The 21,429-nt window shown below is 37.1% G+C and overlaps 1 protein-coding gene across 10 annotated transcripts in view; it reads right to left on the bottom strand.

Annotated features, from left to right (window-relative positions):
• Positions 1 to 21,429, bottom strand: part of MAPKAP1 (MAPK associated protein 1) — a 252,740-nt gene that overhangs the window by 206,797 nt on the left and 24,514 nt on the right. For 6 of the 10 annotated variants that reach the window (XM_038549349.1, XM_038549353.1, XM_038549352.1 and 3 more), the window contains 2 exons: positions 15,636 to 15,963; positions 13,147 to 13,236 (listed from right to left, as the gene is read on the bottom strand). The exons of 1 other annotated variant lie outside the window; for it this stretch is intronic. In XM_038549349.1, the coding sequence (XP_038405277.1) occupies positions 13,147 to 13,236; positions 15,636 to 15,894 (349 nt within the window). In that variant the 5' untranslated portion in view covers positions 15,895 to 15,963. Of the gene's footprint in view, positions 1 to 13,146; positions 13,237 to 15,635; positions 15,964 to 21,429 lie in introns of those variants that run through there. 3 more of the 10 variants (XR_005364983.1, XM_038549356.1, XM_038549355.1) reach the window with 1 other exon arrangement.

Here is a 21,429-nt window from a genome sequence, read left to right as displayed (position 1 = left end):
CTTATGAGGCAGATACTAGCATTATCTTAATTTTGACAGTGTGGAAACTGAAACTTAGAATACTTTTATTAGCCTTAGACAACACAGCTAGTAAATAGTGGAGCCAAGATTTGCAATCAGGCAAGGCTCTTAGCCATTAGGCACTAATGAACAAAGTTGACCCTCAATAAATTTTGTTGCATAAATCAATGAATAAAATAATGATTGAAGGAATTAAAATTAAATTATTATTAAATCAGAATCTTTACCTCTTACTCATTAGTGAATCAAGACAAGTTAGTTCCATATCTTCTCAAAGATCATTTAAGTGCCCATATTAATCTGAGTATCACTTAAGGTAGTAGCTAGGTAAGTACATGAAGACTTATTACACTTTTTATTTTTGTAAATATTAGAAAGTTTCCATACTTAAATTTTAAAATCAATCTTAAATCTTAAAATCTACAATGAATAGGTTCAAACCCATTCCATTCTTGAGCATAGCCAAACTGAACTTTGAGAAATCAAACAGAACTCTGAAAGAGTGACTTAGAACTTTTAAAATTGTAAATAAAACCATCTTTTCAACAAACCAGTAGGACAAATTTATCAACTGAGTCCTATAACTTTAAGTGGCAAACCAGGAGAAAAGAATCTAATTTTTTTTTTTAAATGTGCCACCTGACTATCCAATTCCAAAATCTGAATATATGTAAGTTCGACAATGTTAAGCACACATTTGAAAAAGTTTTAGATTACATGGCATTTTAAATATTACAAGTATTATTCCACATGTTATCTATTAACAGTTTCACTGATACACTTTGGAAAACAATAACCCCTTATTAAATATCAACTATGGGTCAGGAACAATGCTAGGTGTTTTCTCAACTTGTCCTCAAAGTTTTGAGATGGGTTACTACTCATGATGAACAAACTGAGGTGTAGGAAACATAAGTAACTTATGAAAGTTATACAACTATTATCAGTAAGGTTGGGAGTGAAGTGATGATATATTAGCAATTCCATTCTCCACTAATTCAAACTTAGACCTCTTTCCTCAACCTCTGACCCTTCCTTCTTCCTTCCTTCCTTTCTTTTCCCTTCCTCCTCCTTCTTTCCTCCCTCCCTCCCTCCCTCCTGGGTCACAGAGAAATAGAAACAACGAAAAGAGAACTTCTGCATGTTCTCACCTACACCTCTACTTGTCTTGCCTATTACTGTGCCTAAGCCCCTACCTCAGGCCAGCCCCTCCTTTGTGCACTCAAGGGCTGACTTCTTGCTGACTCAAGGGCAACACTCAAGCAATCTCTCCCATTTTCAGCTTTCTCTCTTACTGGATTAGTTGTGTAAGCACACAAAAATACTGAAATACTGCTCAGTAAAAAAAGGGGGGGGCACCTGGGTGGCTTAGTCAATTGAACATGTGACTCTTGGTTTTTGGCTCAGGTCATGATCTCAGGGTCCCAGGATCAAGCCAAATGTTGGGCTCGTGCAGGCAAGGAATCTGCTTGAGGATTTTCTCTCCCCCTGCCTCTGGCCCTCCCCCTGCTTACATGCATGCACTCTCTTTCTCTCTCTCCCAAATAAATAAATCTTTTAAAACAAACAAGTAAATAAAAATAAATCTAATAAATCCTCCTTTGATCCTTTACTCCCTTTCCAGTTACTAGGCCATCTTTCTCCTCCTCAAAATGACTATATTCTTCCTGTCCAGTTTCTCTCCTCCCATTCCCTGGAACCCACTCCAATCAGGCCCTTCCCCATCACTCCACGAAAGCAGTTTTTTAGGTCACCAATGATCCCCTTATTGCTAAATCTATGGGTAAATTTTGAATCCTCATCTTTCAAGACCTTGTGACAGCATTTGAAACAGTTCATCACTCACTTCTTTTTGAAACCGCTTTTTCAATTGGTTTCTAGGACTCCATTCCATCTGGTTCTCATGCTATCTTGCAGGATACTCTTGGTTTCCTTGCCAATTCCTCATTTTCCCCTCAAATCTTTGGCATTCCTCAAATCATAGTTTTTGGGCCTTTTCTTTTCTCTATGTACATTCACACTCTTAGTGATTATCCAGCCTTCTGTTTTAAATATTATCAATTTGAGGGCAGCCCCCGTGGCTCAGCAGTTTAGCACCACCTTCAGGCCAGGGCCTGATCCTGGAAACCCGGGATCAAGACCCATGTCAGTAGAAACGACAAATACCCACCATTTGCTTCAACGTGGATGGAACTGGAGGGTATTATGCTGAGTGAAGTAAGTCAATCGGAGAAGGACAAACAGTGTATGTTCTCACTCATTTGGGGAATATAAACAATAGTGAAAGGGAATATAAGGGAAGGGAGAAGAAATGTGTGGGAAATATCAGAAAGGGAGACAGAACATAAAGACTCCTAACTCTGGGAAACGAACTAGGGGTGGTGGAAGGGGAGGAGGGCGGGGGGTGGGGGGAATGGGTGACGGGCACTGAGGAGGGCACTTGACGGGATGAGCACTGAGTGTTATTCTGTATGTTGGTAAATTGAACACCAATAAAAAATAAATTTATTAAAGAAAAAAAAAAAGACCCATGTCAGGCTCCCTGCATAGAGCCTGCTTCTCCCTCTCCCTGTGTCTCTGCCTCCCTCTCTCTCTCTGTATCACTCATTAATTTAAAAAAAAAAATCTTTAAATATTATCAACTTGAGGTGAAACTAAGTTGTGGTAATATAAATCAGAACAACAGCTGTCTCTGGGGAGTAGCCTGACTAGAAAGAGGGACAAGGGAACTTTCTGGGGCACAGAAATGCTCTATACCCTGATTGGGATGCAGTTACACAGGTGTATATATTTGTCATAAGTCATCAAACTGCACACTTAACATCTGTACATTTCAGAATATAGAAAACATACCACAATAAAAAAATGAATAAAAAGGGAAAACTTAAATAAATATCCTCTACATGCTGATAGCTCCCAAATAATTACTCATAGACCTAAACACTCCCTGAAATTACAGGCTCATATATTCAACTATTTGATACCTCCACTTGGAGGTCTAATAGGTATCTCGAAGTTTACATGTCCATAACCCAACTCATTTATTTATTTATTTATTTATTTATTTATTTATTTATTTATTTATTCATTCATTCATTCATTCATTCATTCATTCATTCATGAAAGAGAGAGAGGCAGAAACACAGGCAGAGGGAGAAGCAGGCTCTATGCAGTTAGCCCGACGTGAGACTCGATCCCAGGTCCCCAGGATTAGGCTCTGGGCTGAAGGTGGCGCTAAACCGCTAAGCCACTCGGGCTGCCCCATAACCCAACTCTTGATCTTCCTCCAAATCTGCCCCTTTCACAGGCTTCTCCTTCTCAGTTAATGGTAACCGAATGTGTTAGGCAAAAACTTGGGAGTCATCTCCAGTCTTCTGTTTCTCTCATGTCTAATATCCTATCCATCAACAGATATCTCAGGATATAACCAGAACCACTTCCACAGCTACCAACACTAGATTATTACCACCACCTTCAAACATCTTGTTTCTCCCCTTGCCTCCCCTAGGCCCACTCCTGCCCCTCTCTTTCCAACAGCAGCCAACAGGAATCTTTTAAAATGTTAAGTTGGGCAGCCCGGGTGGCTCAGCAATTTAGCCCCGCCTTCGGCCCAGGCGTGATCCTGGAAACCCAGGATAGAGTCCTGCGTCTGGCTCCTTGCATGGAGCCTGCTTCTCCCTCCGCCTCTCTCTCGCTCTCTCTCTCTCTCTCTGATGAATAGATAAATAAAATCTTTTAAAAAATAAATAAATAAATAAAATGTTAAGTAGTAAACATCATAATAAGAAGAAAACTGATCAATTTTACCACATAAAATAAAAATCTTTGTATAGGAAAAAATTAGCAAAGTAAAAAGAAAAATGATAAACTAGGAAAAAACAAAAATTAATTTTCCTATTATACAAAGATTTTATTTTTTAAAGATTTTATTTATTTATTTATGAGAGACACAGAGAGAGAGAGGGGCAGAGACACAGGCAGAGGAAGAAGCATCCCCTCTGGGACTCGATCCCTGGTCTCCCTGTGATCACACCCTGAGCTGAAGGTGGTGCTAAACCACTGAGCCACCCGGGCTACCCTATACAAAGATTTTAAAAGTAGAGAAGACACTGACCAACAACTCTATGGAAAAATGGACAAAAAAATATGAAATGTCCACAAAAAAAGGTATTCAAATGGCTCTTAATAAGTGGAAAGATGCTCAACCACATTTATAATAAGGGATATGCAAATTAAAATTATGCTGAGACACTATTCCACATCTATGAAATTGGCAAAAATCTAAAAGTTTATGACTATGGGAAATAACACTCTGCACACTATTGGAGGAAGGCAAAACAGAAAAAACACCTATGGGGGTGCCTGGGTGGCTCAGTGAGTTAAGCGTCTGCCTTTGGCTCAGGTCATGATCTCAGAGGCCTGGGATCAAGCCCCATATTGGACTCCCTATTCAGCAGGGAGTCTGCTTCTCCTTCTTCCTCTACCCTTCCCTGTTCCCCCAACTCATGCTCTCTCTCTCTCTCATTCTGTCTCTCTCTAATAAACAAAATCTTTTTATAAAATCAAAATCTTTGGGACGCCTGGGTGGCTCAGTGGTTGAGTGCCTGCCTTTGGGTCAGGATGTGATCCTGGAGTCCTTCCTGCATGGAGCCTGCTTCTGTCTCTGCCTTTCTGTGTGTGTGTGTGTGGTGTGTGTGTGTGTGTGTGTATGTCTTTCATGAATAAAAAGTAAAATCTTTAGGGAAAAAAAATCTTAAAAAAAAAAAAGAAAAGAAAAGAGAAAAACACTTGTGGAGGGGTATTTGGCAATACTGAGGGAAATCACACATTTATGCTTTGACCTAACAATACCACCTAGAGGATTTTTAGATACACTGGGGAAAACAAACAAAATACAACAGAAAAGGGGCCCCTGGGTAGCTCAGTGCCTGAGCATCTGCCTTTGGCTCAGGATCCCAAGATTGTGGGATATAGTCCTGCATCAGGCTTCCCTGCATGGAGCCTGCTTCTCCCTCTGCCTGTGTCTCTGCCTCTCTCTCTCTCATGAATAAATAAAATATTTAAAAAAAAAATACAACACAACACACATGCATTAGGCTATTCACTGCAGCGCTTTGCAACAACAAAAGTCTGAGAATAACCAAATGTCCTTCAACAGGAAACTAGTTGGCTAAACTACAGCACATCAATGTGACAAAATACTATGAAGCATTAAAATGGAATGAAGCTTATCTCTATATATTCACCAGGGTAATTCTCAGAATGTGTTGCTAAGTGAAATAAGTTTTGAATAAAACAGTATGTACAGTATGCTTTCTTTTTGAAGATTATATTTATTTATTTGAGAGAGAGAGTGTGAGAGAGCATGAGCAGGGGAGGGGCAGAGGGAGAAGCAGACTCTCCGCTGAGCAGGGGGCCTGATAGAGCTCAATCCCAGGACCTAGAGATCAAGACCTAAACTGAAGGCAGACATTTAACAAACTAAGCCACTCAGGAGCCCCTAACCTAAAAAGAATATGAATATAAATATGCTTATATAGAGATTTAAGTGAACAGAAGAACAAAAACCTTTTTTAAATTGACTATCTAGGGGCGCCTGAGTGGCTCAGTCAGTTAAGCATCCAACTCTAGACTCAGGCCATGATCTCAGGGTTGTTAAGACAGAACCCTGAGTTGGGCTCTGTGCTAGACATGGAGCCTACTTAAAATATTCTGTCTCCCTCTACCTTTGCCCCCCACCCATCCTTTCTAAATAAATAGATAGATAGATAGATAGATAACTACCTATAATAATAGAAGGGACAGGAATTGAAGCTAGATTTCTCTGATTTTACCTTGTTTTATGCATTCAACTTTAGAGCCATATAAATGTCTTATATAGTTATTAAAGAAAATTAGAAGTGAAATCTCTAAAAATAAAAGCAAAATGAAATGAACAAACCTAAGTATAATATTGAGTTGGCATTTTAACTAGAAAGAGAGAAATTATTTTAAGTAACTTTATCACACAGCAATTTGTATGTTCCCTAATGGAACATATCAAAAGGGAAAAAAAACCTTAAACTATTTTTAGTAATCACAGTGTTAGTAATGATAGTGATGTTTCTATTCTGGAACCACGATTTTCAGCATAAGAAAAAATACATAAACATAAAATCAAAGTAAACACTCTATAATACTAAATACATATAGGAATTATCAGCATTAACTCACAATGTATTTCCTCTTAAATTTATCTTTTTCTGAGCCCTATCCCCTAAAAGGCCTACAAGCAAAAAAAACAATTCAGTAAGCATCTCTAGACTTCAAGTTTTGGTCTTTCAGTGCCATTTACCACTAAAAAAGAACCAACTCTCTAAACAAATGGCCAATTCTGGCCAGATCTACGGAAGGAAGTATGTAAGAATCAAGCATTTATCCTGTCTTTTCTGTAGGAACTATATCTGAGAATAACCAAATAATAGAGTAGGAAAAGCTCTTTATAGGAAAACCGATAAAATTAGAATCACTATTTTGCAACTCTGATGAAATAATTCATCTAGGTAATGCCCATCAATGGCCACTAAAACCATTAGAAGAAAAGCTGATGGGAGTAACTTAATAATGGGTGAACAACACCTAATTCTACCATCAATCTGAACTTCACAAAAAAAGACAAGAAGACATTCCATATTTCCTGATATGATGCAATATGAAGTTTAGATCAGTATATACAGAATATTCTTATCAAAAAATCAAGCTTCAATCTAAGCAAGTTTTATATCCAACTCCCTGTTTATAGGAAATAAAGAGGGCAGAGGAATATATTAAATGAGACCACAAAGATACAATTAGCAAAGTCTAGAATGTAGGAAATTCAATAGGACAAATGACCCAGTTTCTTAGATAAATTACAATGAAAAAAAGTAAAGGAGAATCTACAGATTAAAAAGGAAATGGAACACGTCAAACAAACATGTGGACCTTACATCTAGACCTGAATGAACTGGCAAAAGAAAAAGAAAGAAACATTTGAGACAATCAAGGAAATATTTGTTAATATCAAAGAATTCCTGCTAATTTTTTGGAAAAGTGGTAGTACTGCAGTTTTCTTATGCATTTAAAAATACACAAGTAGGGCAGCCCGGATGGTGCAGCAGTTTAGTGCTGCCTACAGCCCGGGGTGTGATCCTGGAGAACCTGGATCGAATCCCACGTCGGGGTCCCTGCATGGAGCCTGCTTCTCCCTTTGCCTGTGTCTCTACCTCTCTCTCTGTCTCTCATGAATAAATAAAAATAAAATCTTTAAAAAAAAAAATACACAAGTAGGAGGATCCCTGAGTGGCTCAGTGGTTTGGTGCCTGTCTTTGGCCTGGGGCATGATCCTGGAGTCCTGGGATCGAGTCCTGCATCAGGCTCCCTGCATGGAGCCTGCTTCTCCCTCTGCCTGTGTCTCTGCCTCTGTGTGTGTGTGTGTGTGTGTGTGTGTGTGTTTCTCATGAATAAATGAATAAAATCTTTAGAAAAATACACAAGTATTTAGGTATGAAATTATAATTTCATATTGTACATGGGATTGCTTAAAAATAATTGAGAGGGGTGCCTTCATGGGTCAGACTCTTGATTTCAGTGCAGGTCATGATCTAGAGGTCATGGGATAGAGCCCTGAGTCAGGCTCCAAGCTTAGCACGGAGTCTGCTTGAGATTGTCTCTCTCCCTCTTTCTTCTTCTGCCCCTCCATCCCCCCCCCCACTTGAGTGTTCTCTAAATACATACATACATACATACATACATACACACACACACATGACTGGTCATGATAATTGCTGAAGCTTGGGGTTCATGATACCATTCTATTTTTGCATATGTTTGAAATTTTCCATAATAAAAAACTGTTTAAATTTAAACCAGGGGTGGGGGGAGTAAGTAATTTATCAATCACATCACTACTCAGATCAAATCACCTTTTCCAGAGTAAAAATTAAGTTCCTTACAATATCCTCCATGATCAGCTCTCTCAATACCTCTCTAAGCCCACTCTTGCCCTTTTCTACTCTAGTCAGCAAGTAAGCATCCTTCTTCTCTATTCTTTGGATACACTGGGCAAACTTCCATCACAGAACCTTTGCACTTGTTCTTCATCTTAGGACGCCCATTTTCCAATATATGTCTGGCTTATTCCTTCAAGAACTGCTCAAGCATCACCTTTCCAATGAGGCCTTCCTTCCCTGATCACCCTATATAAAACAGCAGGATGCCAGGGTGGCTCAGTTGGTTAAGCGGCTGCTTTCAGCTCCAGTCATGATCTCCAGGTCCTGGGATCAAGTCCCGCATTTGGGTCCCTTCTCAGGGCAGGGAGTGTGCTTCTCCCTCTGCCCCACCCTTGCTCTCTCTCTCTCTCTCTCTCAAATAAATAAATAAAATCTTTTTTAAAAATAAAAAATGATAGCAAAATCTCCTACCTAGCATTCCTTATTCCCCCTTACCTGGCTATATTTTTCGCTATGCCACTTATCCCATTCTGACAATACTGGGTGTGTTTATTGTCTATCTACCCCACAAGATCCATGAAGACAGGGACTTTGTCTTGTTCACTGCTGTATTGTCTAAGGCTACAAGTACCTAGCTGTCCTTGCATATTTTAGGAGCTTAATAAAAACTTGTTAAATGATTAACTATGGACCAGAGAAGCAGAAAAAGTAGGGGATAAGGAGGCAAAAGCTGTGAGGATAAGGAGGCAAAAGAGAGGGAGAAAGGAGAGAGCAAATGGGCCCAAAGAAGCAGAAATGAAACCGGAGCTGGTAATGAGAGCTCTTCCTTCTGGTTCCAAGCTATTCATCAAGGCACAGGTGTACCTCTTGAGTTGCTCAACTTCAATCTGCTCTTTTTTTAAAAAAAAAACAAAACTTTTTTTTTCTTAAACATTTTATTTATTCATGAGAGACACAGAGAGAGAGAGAGAGAGAGAGAGAGAGAGAGGCAGAGACACAAGCAGAGGGAGAAGCAGGCTCCATGCAGGGAGCCCGATGCAGGATTCAATCCTGGGACTCCAGGATCACGCCCTGGGCCGAAGGCAGGCACTAAACCACTGAGCCACCCAGGGATCCCCCCCACCTGCCTTTTTTTTTTCAAGCTGCTCTTCAACTTCACTTGCTCTTTGTCATTTGCAGCTGAAGAGTTCTAATCAATATAAACAGTTGGAAGTCCCCAACAGAGAACTGAAAAAACAATAGCCTAGAAATTTAATTATCATCAGGCTTATGAAAAAGCACATAGGATAGTATTCAGGAAGATGGGAATACATATTAGAACTAGTAAGGATTCAGTTAGTGGCTGGATACAAAACAGATATATACAGATACATAAAGACAATAGATTCCTTCACAAGAGCAGTAAGAAAGTTATGGGGAAGAAGATGCTAATTACAAGGGTAGCATAAATACAAAACATCTGGAAATAACCTTAATAAGAAATGTAAAAGTGCAGGAACAATATGGAGACAAGACAAAACAATTTATGTACTATTGGTATATATAAAAAAAATACAAAAAAGGTCATAAGAAGTATGTTTAGAATATTTAAAATATATGTACCTATATAAATAGAATCTAGAAAAAATACACCAAAATCTTAACAAAAGCAGTTCCTCTGAATGTGAGAATACTTGTAGCTTATTTTCATTTTTATATTTTCTTTCAGATTTCCTATAATGAAATTTTCTTTTAACATAGAGGCCTTGGCAACTTTCCTCAACCCTTGCCATTGCTAACACAGAGGAGGAAGGGAACAAGGGAACACAAGGCCTCAATACCCAAAGCTCCAGGGGCAGCTCCTTTCTGCCAATAATATGGAAGAGAATGGGAGAGAGTAGAAATACTACAGTCTCTGGGGTCAGACTGGCCAGAAGAATAATTCTGGCTTTGCCACTTACTATTTGTAAGTAACTTGAAAAAGTTACTTAGCCTCTGTGCTCCAACTTTCTCACATACAATACAGAAATATTAACAGCTAAGTTGCTGGATTTGCATGAAGAGGAAACAAACTTGGTGGCTGGCATATTTATATGCCAGTGATCCCCAGCACTGGTTACTCCTAAGAATCACCCAGGGAGCTTCTGAAAAATACAGACTTATGGACCCTGATCTCTATCTTTTGAATTAGGAATTCCACAGGTAGGGCCAAAAATTTATACAGAAGCCATTATAACATGCACTTCTGGATGCATTTCTGATTTTTACAGTCATTGTATCTGGCAACTGCTGTTTTAGGGAACCAATACTAGAAAAGACATAAAGAAAACTTCAAGAATATTCATAAATAATTGATATACACACTACATTATTTCTGAGTTATTATTTAATTCATGTGTAAATAGCTTTGTCTTTTTACTAGACTTCAAACTTCTAGAGGGCAGGAATTATTTATTTCCCAATCACCTAGCACAGAATTATTATGCACACAGAAGGTATGGAAGAAAAGTTTGTTAAATGACTCAGCGAAAAAAAAAAAAATGACTCAGCGATAATAAATTTTGTAAGGCATATTACCAACACCATTTTAAAGCAATAAAATTTAAAATACTGGGGCTTGGGGCACCAGGCTAGCTCAGTTGGGAAGAGCACACAACTCTTGATTTTGGGGTCTTAAGTTTAAGCCCCGCGTTCGAGAAAAAAAAAAAAAAAGCCCCGCGTTCGGTGTAGAGATTACTTAAAAATAAAATCTTAAATATAAATATAAATATATGCATGCCAGGGCTTGATTTGACATTGTTCCTGCCAAGGTTTCTTCCAATGACCACCTTCACATTTACCCATGCAGTTCTGGCTACAGAAATACTACAAAGATCTTTATCATGTGGTCTCAGGGCATATGGCTCAGTAAGCTCACAAAGAACCTCAGGGTATGAACCAGACAGCTTCTCAAATCCCTTCCAACTTTTCTATGAAAAGCCTGCATTTCTGCTGTACCTTGAAGGATGGACAGGATGTAGACAGAATAACTATGGAAGAAAAACATTCCAAGGGAGGTCATCATATTCATAATAATGATTTTTTTAATAGAGAATAAGATAAAGGATAAAAAAAAACAGATGAAAGGATTTTTAGCAAAATGTAAACAGTAGAAAAAGAATGAGGGAATGAATAAATGATTACCTAACCAAAATTCTCAATGAAGATCGAAAGGATCTAGCTGTGGCATCTCTTGCCAAGAGAGAGTATGTGCTTGAGAGCTGTGTAAAAACAGAGTGGCTCCTCAGTTTACCAGGTAGATGTTTACTGGACCGCTGACTCCACCTTTCCAACACGTTTTAGGACACCCAGAGTGCCAACCTGTGGTAACAGTGGAACCCAGCTGAACAGAAAATTCAAAACCATTCCTCTGTACAATGATGGGGTTCACTGGCCTGGCTCAAGGTCAATATTTCAAAAAGGGGTCAAGTATATTAAGAAGGAGCTTTTCTAGCAGTAAGATCATAGGGTCAATTACTGAAATCTGCGAGAGACAGAAATAAGAGGGATGGAAACTGAGGAAGAAGTATACACCAATAATGAACAGTATGGCTCCAAATGAAAGCAAAAAGGAGCCTATTTATTTCTCTAGCACATTCTATGAAACACTAAACAGAAGTTAAAGTGGATTAGACTTTAAGGAGTAAGTGGAAGATGTATCAAAATTTAAGTTGAAGAACTTCTCACATTGTAAAGGGGATTGATGCAGTTATATCTGAGGTGCTCTATTCATCCTATTTATTTGTAATTGTTTTAAGATAAGGAAGTAAGAAAGGTAAAACAAAGGGTAGCTGGAGAGATGAGCTTAGATAAACTGGCTCTATATTCATTAAGAAAAGATTAATAGTAAAGGCATTAAGATACATGATAAATTTGAAGAAAGTGGACAAGATAAACAATATAAAGGTTTTCGGTCTGTGATAAACACAAGAGAGAAGTATTAACTGGATCAACAGAAAAGGCCAGCCTAGAGAGATTTTTAACACATCAAGAGTAAAATTAAATAGATACTCAAGGAGAACCATAGGAAGTCATAGAAGTGAGACCTAAGAAAGAAGTGAATGAGATTTTTGGTTCTACATTTAGAAGCCATCATTAAGAAAATCATACCCACTGAGCACACTTGAGTTTACAACCACAGCAGGAGAAAGCAATAATCACTTTATATAGTATGGTTTAGCAGAAGAGATTGGCCTTTAGTTGCAGACAGAGATAGAAAATACAGCTCTACTGCACTACCACTTTCCAGGCTTATCACTGTAGCAAGTTAAAGCTCTCTCAATCTCTGTTTCATCTGATAACAACAGCAATATCTATACCTTATAAGATTGCTGCATTGGAGGTAATGTACATAAAGTGCTTAGAACAGCACTAGGTAGGTACTGATGTTAATATAATAATAATCATTAATATTGTTAGTTTTATAAATATTATGTAGCAATGAAGTCAGTCAAAAATTAATTGGACATCTACTACATGCCAGAGTTGTAGTAGGTGCTAGAAGACATAGAAGACAAAGTATAGACATTTTTTTGAAATGAGAAAAACAGAAAATCTAGGACACATAATATAAACATTAGAAGATACTTCAATAGCATTTTGGATTTTTTTATTTTTTCTTGCTGAGATTGAAGATTTGAAAATCAGTAATATGGCCAGCTTTTACTACAAATACCATATGAACACTAACTACAAATACTGACAATACCAGCAACATAATGCTTGTTAAGCTAAAGGGAAAATTAGCATATATGCAAAAAAGATTGTTATTTTGGCCACTAATGAGACAAGGGAAAGTCTAGGTCGGAACTGCCAGGAGGAATCTATAACCCAGAGGCCCATCCAAACCATAGGTATTCCTTGGCTCTAAGAACAAAATACTGGCATGACAGTTTGTATAAAATATGCCTTACATACACCAATTCCTGTGATGCAAAATGAAGAGTGACCAAAAACACAAGACCTAAAGAACACATGGCTTCAGAGGGCCAATGTACCCAAGTGAAAGCAAAGCTCAAAATACAAGAGGTATCTGCTCAGAGGATTTAAAAAGATGAATTAAAAATAAAAGCTCTTATTTAATAATATAACTAAATATAAAAATCTCAAATTAACAATTAAAATTTTTTCCATTTACCTGATTGCTTAGAATTTCTTTCTTTCCACTGAATATTTTTGCATTTGATCTGGTTTTGTCTCTCTTTTCGGAGTCGTTCTAATCTTTGAGCTTGAAAAGAAATATTATAACTATAAGTTTGTCAATGAAAGTTTACTATAAACAAAGACATAATTAACTACCTTTATATGAATAAAGATGTTTTATATTGCACATGTAGGGAAAAAGTCATAAAATTTTAAAGGTGGCACCCCTGAAAAGCAAATACCAACAAAAACATGAAAATATTCTTGATTTATAATTGAAATTAGAGGATATAAAACATTAATAGAGATCATAAAGATAGTATTAACATGGAAGAGAATAATAAAATGTGAAAACTTCTGTGATTAATATGACATTTCATTATATAAATCATTAATAACGGTCTTAAAGGAATTTTAATGCACAAATGAACTGAAGTGAATATTACATTACAGGAATAAAATTACTGTTATGAATTACTCTACCCGTTTCAAAAATTAAAGATAAATGAACTCAGACTAGACTATTAAAGTTTTAAATATAAAATCCTTTATCTAAAAATCATGAAAATTATAAAATGTCAAAGCTATATAAATTAGCATAGCTTTCCTTCAGTGGGCTCAAACAGTTTATAGGTAGTAAAATAAATGATTTGTATCTTCGTAACATTAGTCAAATCTTAAAAAGAATAATTTTTCTTATACAAAATTTTAAGATATGCTGAAAGGATTAAAAAGTACATTCTTTGGTCACTAGGACACTCCACAATTGTAATTATTGCATCTAAGTGCTATCTTAAGAAATTCCAACAAAAGCATCACCTAAAATCATGCATTTGTGAGATTATATTACCACTGGCTGATCAACCTTCAAAAATCAGTGAACCAAAAAAAAAAAAAAATCAGTGAACCAATCTTTTATTAAAGAAATATTGTTCAGCATATATTAACAACTACTGCATAGGAAAACCACAATGGAAAAGAAAGTCATAATTGATGTTATTTCTCGAGTTAGCTTCAACTTCCTATCCTGGAACAATGCTAACAAAAAATAAGTAAATTTCTCTTTCAACCTCTTGCAAGGTAGGATAACATACACGCCTGCCTTAGCATTGTGGTAGGGAAATACTGAAACTAGTCTTGCCATAAATGTAAACTGTGCCAGCAAAAGCATTTTGACAATGTCACTATATCTAACCAAATTCCATTGAAGGAAAATACATTCAATTGCAATTAATAAATGTGAAGGGTACAGCCAAAGTAATACAATCAGAAAGCTCTCAATTTAGCAGCATTCTCCTTCTGAAATCCATTTAACCTGTCATATAAGATACCACCTCAATAACTTGCAAAGGAAGTCAGTTTCAGCTAGAGAACTGAGAATCAATGGTTCTAAATTATATTCAAACCTTCACTCAAATCCTATTTTGATAAAAGTTCTTTGAGCTACTGGGAAATGCTATTAATTATTTTCATCATGAGAGCAAATTATTCTTTGGAGATGTCACAGAATGCTGAATTCCGAACCAAAACCTTAACATGCCTTGCACTGTATATTGTATCCTGCAGTACTTCTTTAAGTACATTTTACATTTTGACCACGAAAATAAACATGTAAATATTTTCTATGATCTACGACATCTCCTACCATTACTTTTCCTGGGAGTTAGCAGGTTACTCCTACTGATTAGTGGAGATTATATTTTCTGATTACCTAATAAAAATCATCTCCTAGAACACCCTGTCATATCAGAACTACATTATAGATTCTAAATAACTTATCTAAGTAAAGGCCTTGGTTCATCACATTCCCCTTGAAAGATTTCCAAAACACATAAGCTGGAAAATAGGCATTGATAAGTTTTTAAAAGCTAATGATTGAATATGTATGTACCAAAGAATAGCATTTTCAAGCCACAAAGATCAAAGGGTAGAGACCAATTTAAGAAAATAAAGATAATATATCAAAAACAGGGGGATTGCTATTAAAATCAGCCCTAACAAATATTCAGCTATTTACCTCCAATCCTCCCCCCACCCTCCCACAATCCCTCCAAGGCCAAAAAATGGCTCCAGCAGCATCATTCCTTGGCTAGTCAGCTCTCTGTATTAAAGGTTCTTTATTATGTCAACCTGAAACCGGCTACCAGGTAGTCTACCCACTGGGACTAATGTTGCTCTATGAAAATACTCAAAACAAGTCTACTTCTCTTTCTACGTGAGGACTTTTTAGAAACAGAACATCCAACATGCCTCTGATAGCCACCTTTTTTTATCTATTCAGTTTCTACTTCCTTTAATAACGCCATTCCAGAGGCACTCTCCATTCAGTCACAGAAATGGGAGTTGTTTAGACTCACTGTAATACATGCATGTTCCAATTAATAGACACTTTCCCCATTAAACCTATTCCAACAATATGCATTATTCTGTAAGATTATTGACTGATTTAAAGTTCAGAAGACATGACTAAAAGGCAATGTTTACCTGTATTTGAGCGTCTTCTAATACCAAAGTCCCAACTTGAGGTAATATCGACTGACTGGGCATATACATAGCCCTGAGTCTCACCATTGCTTCCCTGAATTTCTGACCCACTGTCTCCAGGCATTGAAGGAGGATGAATCTTCTCTAGGTCAACATCATGATCAATGAGAACCATTTCACACATTCCTGTGTCATCACTGGTCACATGTGACTGTCGGATATGAGCTAGAATGATAGTTGGATTGTCCAAGAAGGCCATCCTTTCTGTGGGCCAATTTCCTTAAAAGGCTATTTTCTCCTCTTCATATTGTTTCACGTGCTCACCTCCCTAGAAACATGATGTACACAGCAATATTTAAGAATAAAAAAGAAGATGACTGAATCATTTTTCAAACAAATTCAATGTGGTACAATGCTACCTTGAAAATCAACATTTATCCCTGTACCTAGGAGCTTACAAGGATTAAGCCTAAGCTGAAAGGAAATCCTTATAAACACTAGGGGCTACAGCTCTAGTCAATGAGGGTGGCTTCCTCTTTTGCAAAACAAATTAACAGTGACTCCTTAGACCACTCAAAGCACATAATTACTGTTAAAACAATAAATTTTCCTTTCTTTCTCCTTCATTCCAATGCAGTCTCCTCATTACTCTATAAGGTCACAGGGGAACAAGTCGTATTTTCCTCAAATTATGTGTGAAAGTATGAAACTGTCCTTTCTTTTGTTTACTTTTTTTTTTTAAGATTTTATTTTATTCATGAGAGACACACAAAGAGAGAGAGAGGCAGACACACAGGCAGAGGGAGAAGCAGGCTCCATGCACCGGGAGCCCGACGTGGGATTCGATCCCGGGTCTCCAGGATCACACCCTGGGCCAAAGGCAGGCGCCAAACCGCTGCGCAACCCAGGGATCCCCAGGCATTCCTTTTGTTAACATTTCATCTTTGTCTTTGTCATATGGTTGTGAGGCAACTAAAAGAACACAGACAATACTTTGAGTTACTAGGAATTAAAAAAAAAAAAAAAAAGAACCACCAAAGTAATTTTGTTCAATAAACACATTTTCCTTTCTTCTGGTTTAACAGAGTATTGTGCTTTTATTTTATTTTATTTTTGGGAGAGAGGGAGGGATAAAGGGAGGGGCAGAGGGAGAGACAGAATCCCAAGGAAGCTGCACACAAAGCACAGAACCTGACATGGAGCTCAATCTCACAACCCTGAAACCATGACCTGAGCAGAAATCACACTTAACTGACTGAGCCGTCCAGTCGCCCCAGTATTGTGCTTTTATTTATTTATTTATTTTTAATTTTTATTTATTTATGATAGTCACAGAGAGAGAGAGAGAGAGAGAGGCAGAGACACAGGCAGAGGGAGAAGCAGGCTCCATGCACCGGGAGCCCGACATGGGATTCGATCCTGGGTCTCCAGGATCACGCCCTGGGCCAAAGGCAGGCGCCAAACCGCTGCGCCACCCAGGGATCCCAGTATTGTGCTTTTAAAATAAACTTTACTAATCAAACTTCTCTGCTACCAAATTAATTTCTTACTTTAGAAATCTCATTGTAAGAACTGCTTCCTGAATCTTGTTGAAACTAAAATGATGTATATTCTGGGAATAAAATGGTACCTCCTTAGTTAAATGGGAATACTCAACAAAGAAAACATGGTAGTCTCTTCTCATCTGTGGTTTCATTTTCTGCAGTTTGTTGTTACTCATGGTCAACTGCAGTCCAACAGCAGATGATCCTCCTTCTGATGTACCCTGACAGTCAAAAGTAGCCTAATGCAATGTCACAATTCCTAGGTCATTCACCTTACTTTTGACTCATCACATAGGCATTTTATCATTTCACATCATCACAAGAAGGCTGAGCACAGTACATTAAGATATTCTGAGGAGGGAAACCACAGTCACATAATTCAGTATAGTTGTAATTGTTCTGTTTTATTATCGCTATTAATATCTTACTGTGTCTAATTCGAAAATTAAACTTTATCATAGGTATGTATGTGCAGGAAAAACAATAGTACATATAGGATTTGGTACCATCGATGATTTCAGGCATCACTGTGGTTCCTGGAAAGCACCCCCTGCAAATGATCGAGGACTACTGTATTAGAGGACACTGGTTAAGAGAAAGAACTGCAGGCAGAACTGGGTTCAAATCGTGCCCCTACCACTAGCTGGCTATGTGATCTTGGTCAAAACAACCTTAACTTATTTGAGCCTATTTTCTTTCTTCATTAATAAAATGGGGACTCCAGGAATGAGAAGATGTATAAGAGATAATGCAGGGAAAGTGCTCAAAAGAGCACCAGGCACATAATTATTAGCTGCTTTTAATAATAACAATGATGATGGTAAAAAATAATAACTTCGGCTTTCAATTCTTGTTTAAAATAATCCTAAAATATATCAATATTCATCCTTCTTTAGTAAGTGCACAGCACATAAAATAAATGTGTGGTTCCTTTCTGAAAGAGGACTCTGCAGGTCACCAGGGTCAACTTCTTCCTCCTCCTCCAAAATCATTATGAGATGCAAGGAACATGAAAACTGGATTGAATATGTTCCCAGAACAGTCCTAGAGGTATTTATTTTTAGAAAGGCCTACAACACCAGATTTTCTTGTTATTTGTCTCTTCTAAAAATGAAATATGGGGGAAATCCAGTTAATAAAGCATTATAACCAACAAAGGTTTTAAAAACTTTTGTCTAGTAACATTCTAATGACATCACTCGGTAGATCTTAAAGATACCAAGATTAAGAGAAAGTATAATTAATCAAATTAATTACACTAATCTTCATTTTTTTCCTTCAAATATATTTACTGAGTAGTTATTTTACACAGAGGCTAATGGGAAATGCCAAGGAAAGGTATCTCTGAATCAAAAAGTTTATACCCTAACACAGTCCTAGTGTATTTAATATAATGAGATTCCTCCAAGTCTCAGAAATGTTAATGTCAGCCTACCATTTTCAGTGTATTAATCAGAAAAACATTACAGAATTAAAGAGGAGCATTTAAATTTCACTTGTAAAAATAAGAATTACTTATAAAATCATAAAGAGATGTATTCAATCATGGATTTACTTATAAATGAGAGCATTTGTTTTCTAACAAAATCATAGCATCACAGATGGCCAAAACTGCAAACATCCTCATAGCAATCACAGTAAGTGTCTCTCCCACGAGAGTAAGGCAACTAGTCGCTAGCAGAGGGGCAGGTACTTTCAATTTCATATTGAATAGTTTTCTCTTGTGAAAAACAAGGGCTTCAATGAGAAGCTACACATTTAATGGGTGTTCTAGCACCAACAAGTCAAATGGCAAAGGGCAAAGAAATAAAAGTATACTTAAGTACACTCAACAGAATGTGCATGTGTTTGTTTGTTTGTTTGTTTGTTTGTTTTCCGGAAAATGGATCTGCTCCATCACCTCTTAGGAAGTAAAGAGTCATTGGAAAATACTTCTGAGAGCACACAGCAAGTCTCTAACTTTATCCTTGTGGGACAGAGGCCCCAAAATACCCCAAAAAAGAACAGATATCTTCTTTATTGGTATACTACGACTTCATACAATTTGGAATCTGTATCACTCACTCAACAAATACTATTCAATACTGATTCTGATAGGGAATTTCAAGAAGTCTGCCCTAGGAAATAAGCCCTCACCTCCCATGACATGTACTTGAAGATTCAGACTATAAGTTCCACAAGGACAGGAGCCACATTGCCACATCCCTTCTGGCAACAAAGGATCTTATACATGGCAGAAATTCAGTAAGGGTTGCTGTCTGTCTTCCAAAGATTATACAATTTTGTTGTAGAGATAAGTCATCTATGAGCATGTCATGTGTAGTGTGATTATAAAGAAAGGATTGCTTTTTTTCTATTAATACAGATATAAGAGCTTGTCTTCACTAATGCCTTTCAAAACTGTCACCTTGGGACACTATCAACTTATCCTAACACTACTTTTAGAACCAAAAGAGTATGTTTTAAATCACTTTAAGAGCAGCAAACTACCATTTGAAGGTAGATTTGATTTCTAAGACAAAGATATTCCAAACACAGATGAAAACAAGTTATTTTCTCTGATCAGTTGTGCAAAAATCAAAGATTTTCAAAACCTAATGTTGGCAGGGTTCAGAGAAATAAGCCCTCTCATGCACTGTAAAAAGGAATGAAAATTGAGACTTTTTAGAGGGTAATATATCATCTATCAAAGTGTAATGAGTACCTTTTGGGCAAACCCACTTGTAGGATTTGCCTTTAAGAGATAACTATGCAAAAATATTTATCTCAGGATTGTTACACTGAAAATCTAAAAGTAACCTAAACATTCACGCCTGAGTATGTCATTACACACGCATGTAACAGAATACTACACAGTCATTAGAAACTGGTAGAAAACGGATAAACAAATTGTGGTATATATATATATATATATATATATACACAATAGGATAGTCTTCAGCCTTTAAAAGGAAGAAAATTCTGGCACATGCTACAACATGGATGAACCTTGACGAGATTATACTCAAAGAAGTAAGTCACAAAAAGACAAATACTGTATGATTCCACTTATATGAGGCACCTAGAGTCATCAAATTCATAGAGACAGAAAGTAGAATGGAGAGTGCCAGGGGCTGGAGGGAGAGGGGGATGGGGAATATTTATAAGATATGTTTAAGTTTGGAAAGATGAAAAAGTTCTGGAGACTGGCAGTCTCCAGCTGCACAACAGTATAAATAACAGTGTAAATATACTTCATGCCACTGACCTACATTCTTAAAAATGGTTAAAATGGTCAATTTTATTACATGTATATTACCACAATTTTTTAAATTTAAATTTTAAAATGTCTAGGAAATGCCACATTAAACAAAATAAGTTTTCTTGCTATTTAATTAGACTTCTCAAAGCTTTTCAACTACTAATGAAGGGGTACCTGGGTGGCTCAGTCAGTTGGGTGTCTGCCTTCGGCTCAGGTCATGATTTCAGGGTCCTGGGATGGAGCCTCACATTGGGCTCCCTGCTCAGTGGGGAATCCCTCATCTCTGCTCATGCTCTCTCTCATTCTGCTCACTCCCTCTGCTCTGCTCACTCTCTCTCAAATAAATAAATAAAATCATTTAAAAAAAAAAAAGATAAAACTACTCACGTATATTGTGAATCTACAAGAGTGGAGACTCTCATAATGCAATATATCCCAAATCTGAAACTTATCTGATCCTTAAAGATTTTTTCCTCCAGGAACACTAAAATATATCAATGCATAAGAGATTCACAGAACCTAGTTTAGAAATGCTGCTTTACATTTTTACAAATACTGTTTATTTTGGGGTCTTGAATATCTTCCCTGGATGTTACCAATTCTTGACTTGAAGATAACTGGTCCTTTTTATATGCCTTTCGGCTGCTGGATAAACAATTTCAGCCTCCAGGAGGTCTGTTCCCCTAAGATCACCTATTTTCATGGATTCTTCCACTTTTTAACTTCAGATTCCTCAAAGCATACAGATTTATTTTACAAAAATGAAAGCAGAGGGACAACCACACAGAGTAAGAAGACATAAGATATCCCAAAGTGACTCAGCCCGTTTTTAATGTACTGGGTGGATCTCCTTTTATACTTCATTCATTCATTCAACAAACATTTATTAAGTTCCTATGATGTGCTAAGTTTTGTTCCAGGTGCAATGTGGATGCTTTTACCACTGCACAGAACCATTTGTGTGCATTAATGACCATGTAACTTGATGTGTTAACTTGGAACATGCCCT

This window comes from Canis lupus, chromosome 9 (assembly GCF_011100685.1).
Source record: "Canis lupus familiaris isolate Mischka breed German Shepherd chromosome 9, alternate assembly UU_Cfam_GSD_1.0, whole genome shotgun sequence".
Classification (NCBI taxonomy): Eukaryota; Metazoa; Chordata; class Mammalia; order Carnivora; family Canidae; genus Canis; species Canis lupus.
The sequence above is the reverse complement of the archived record's forward strand: the minus strand, read 5'-3'. Positions and strand labels throughout refer to the sequence as shown.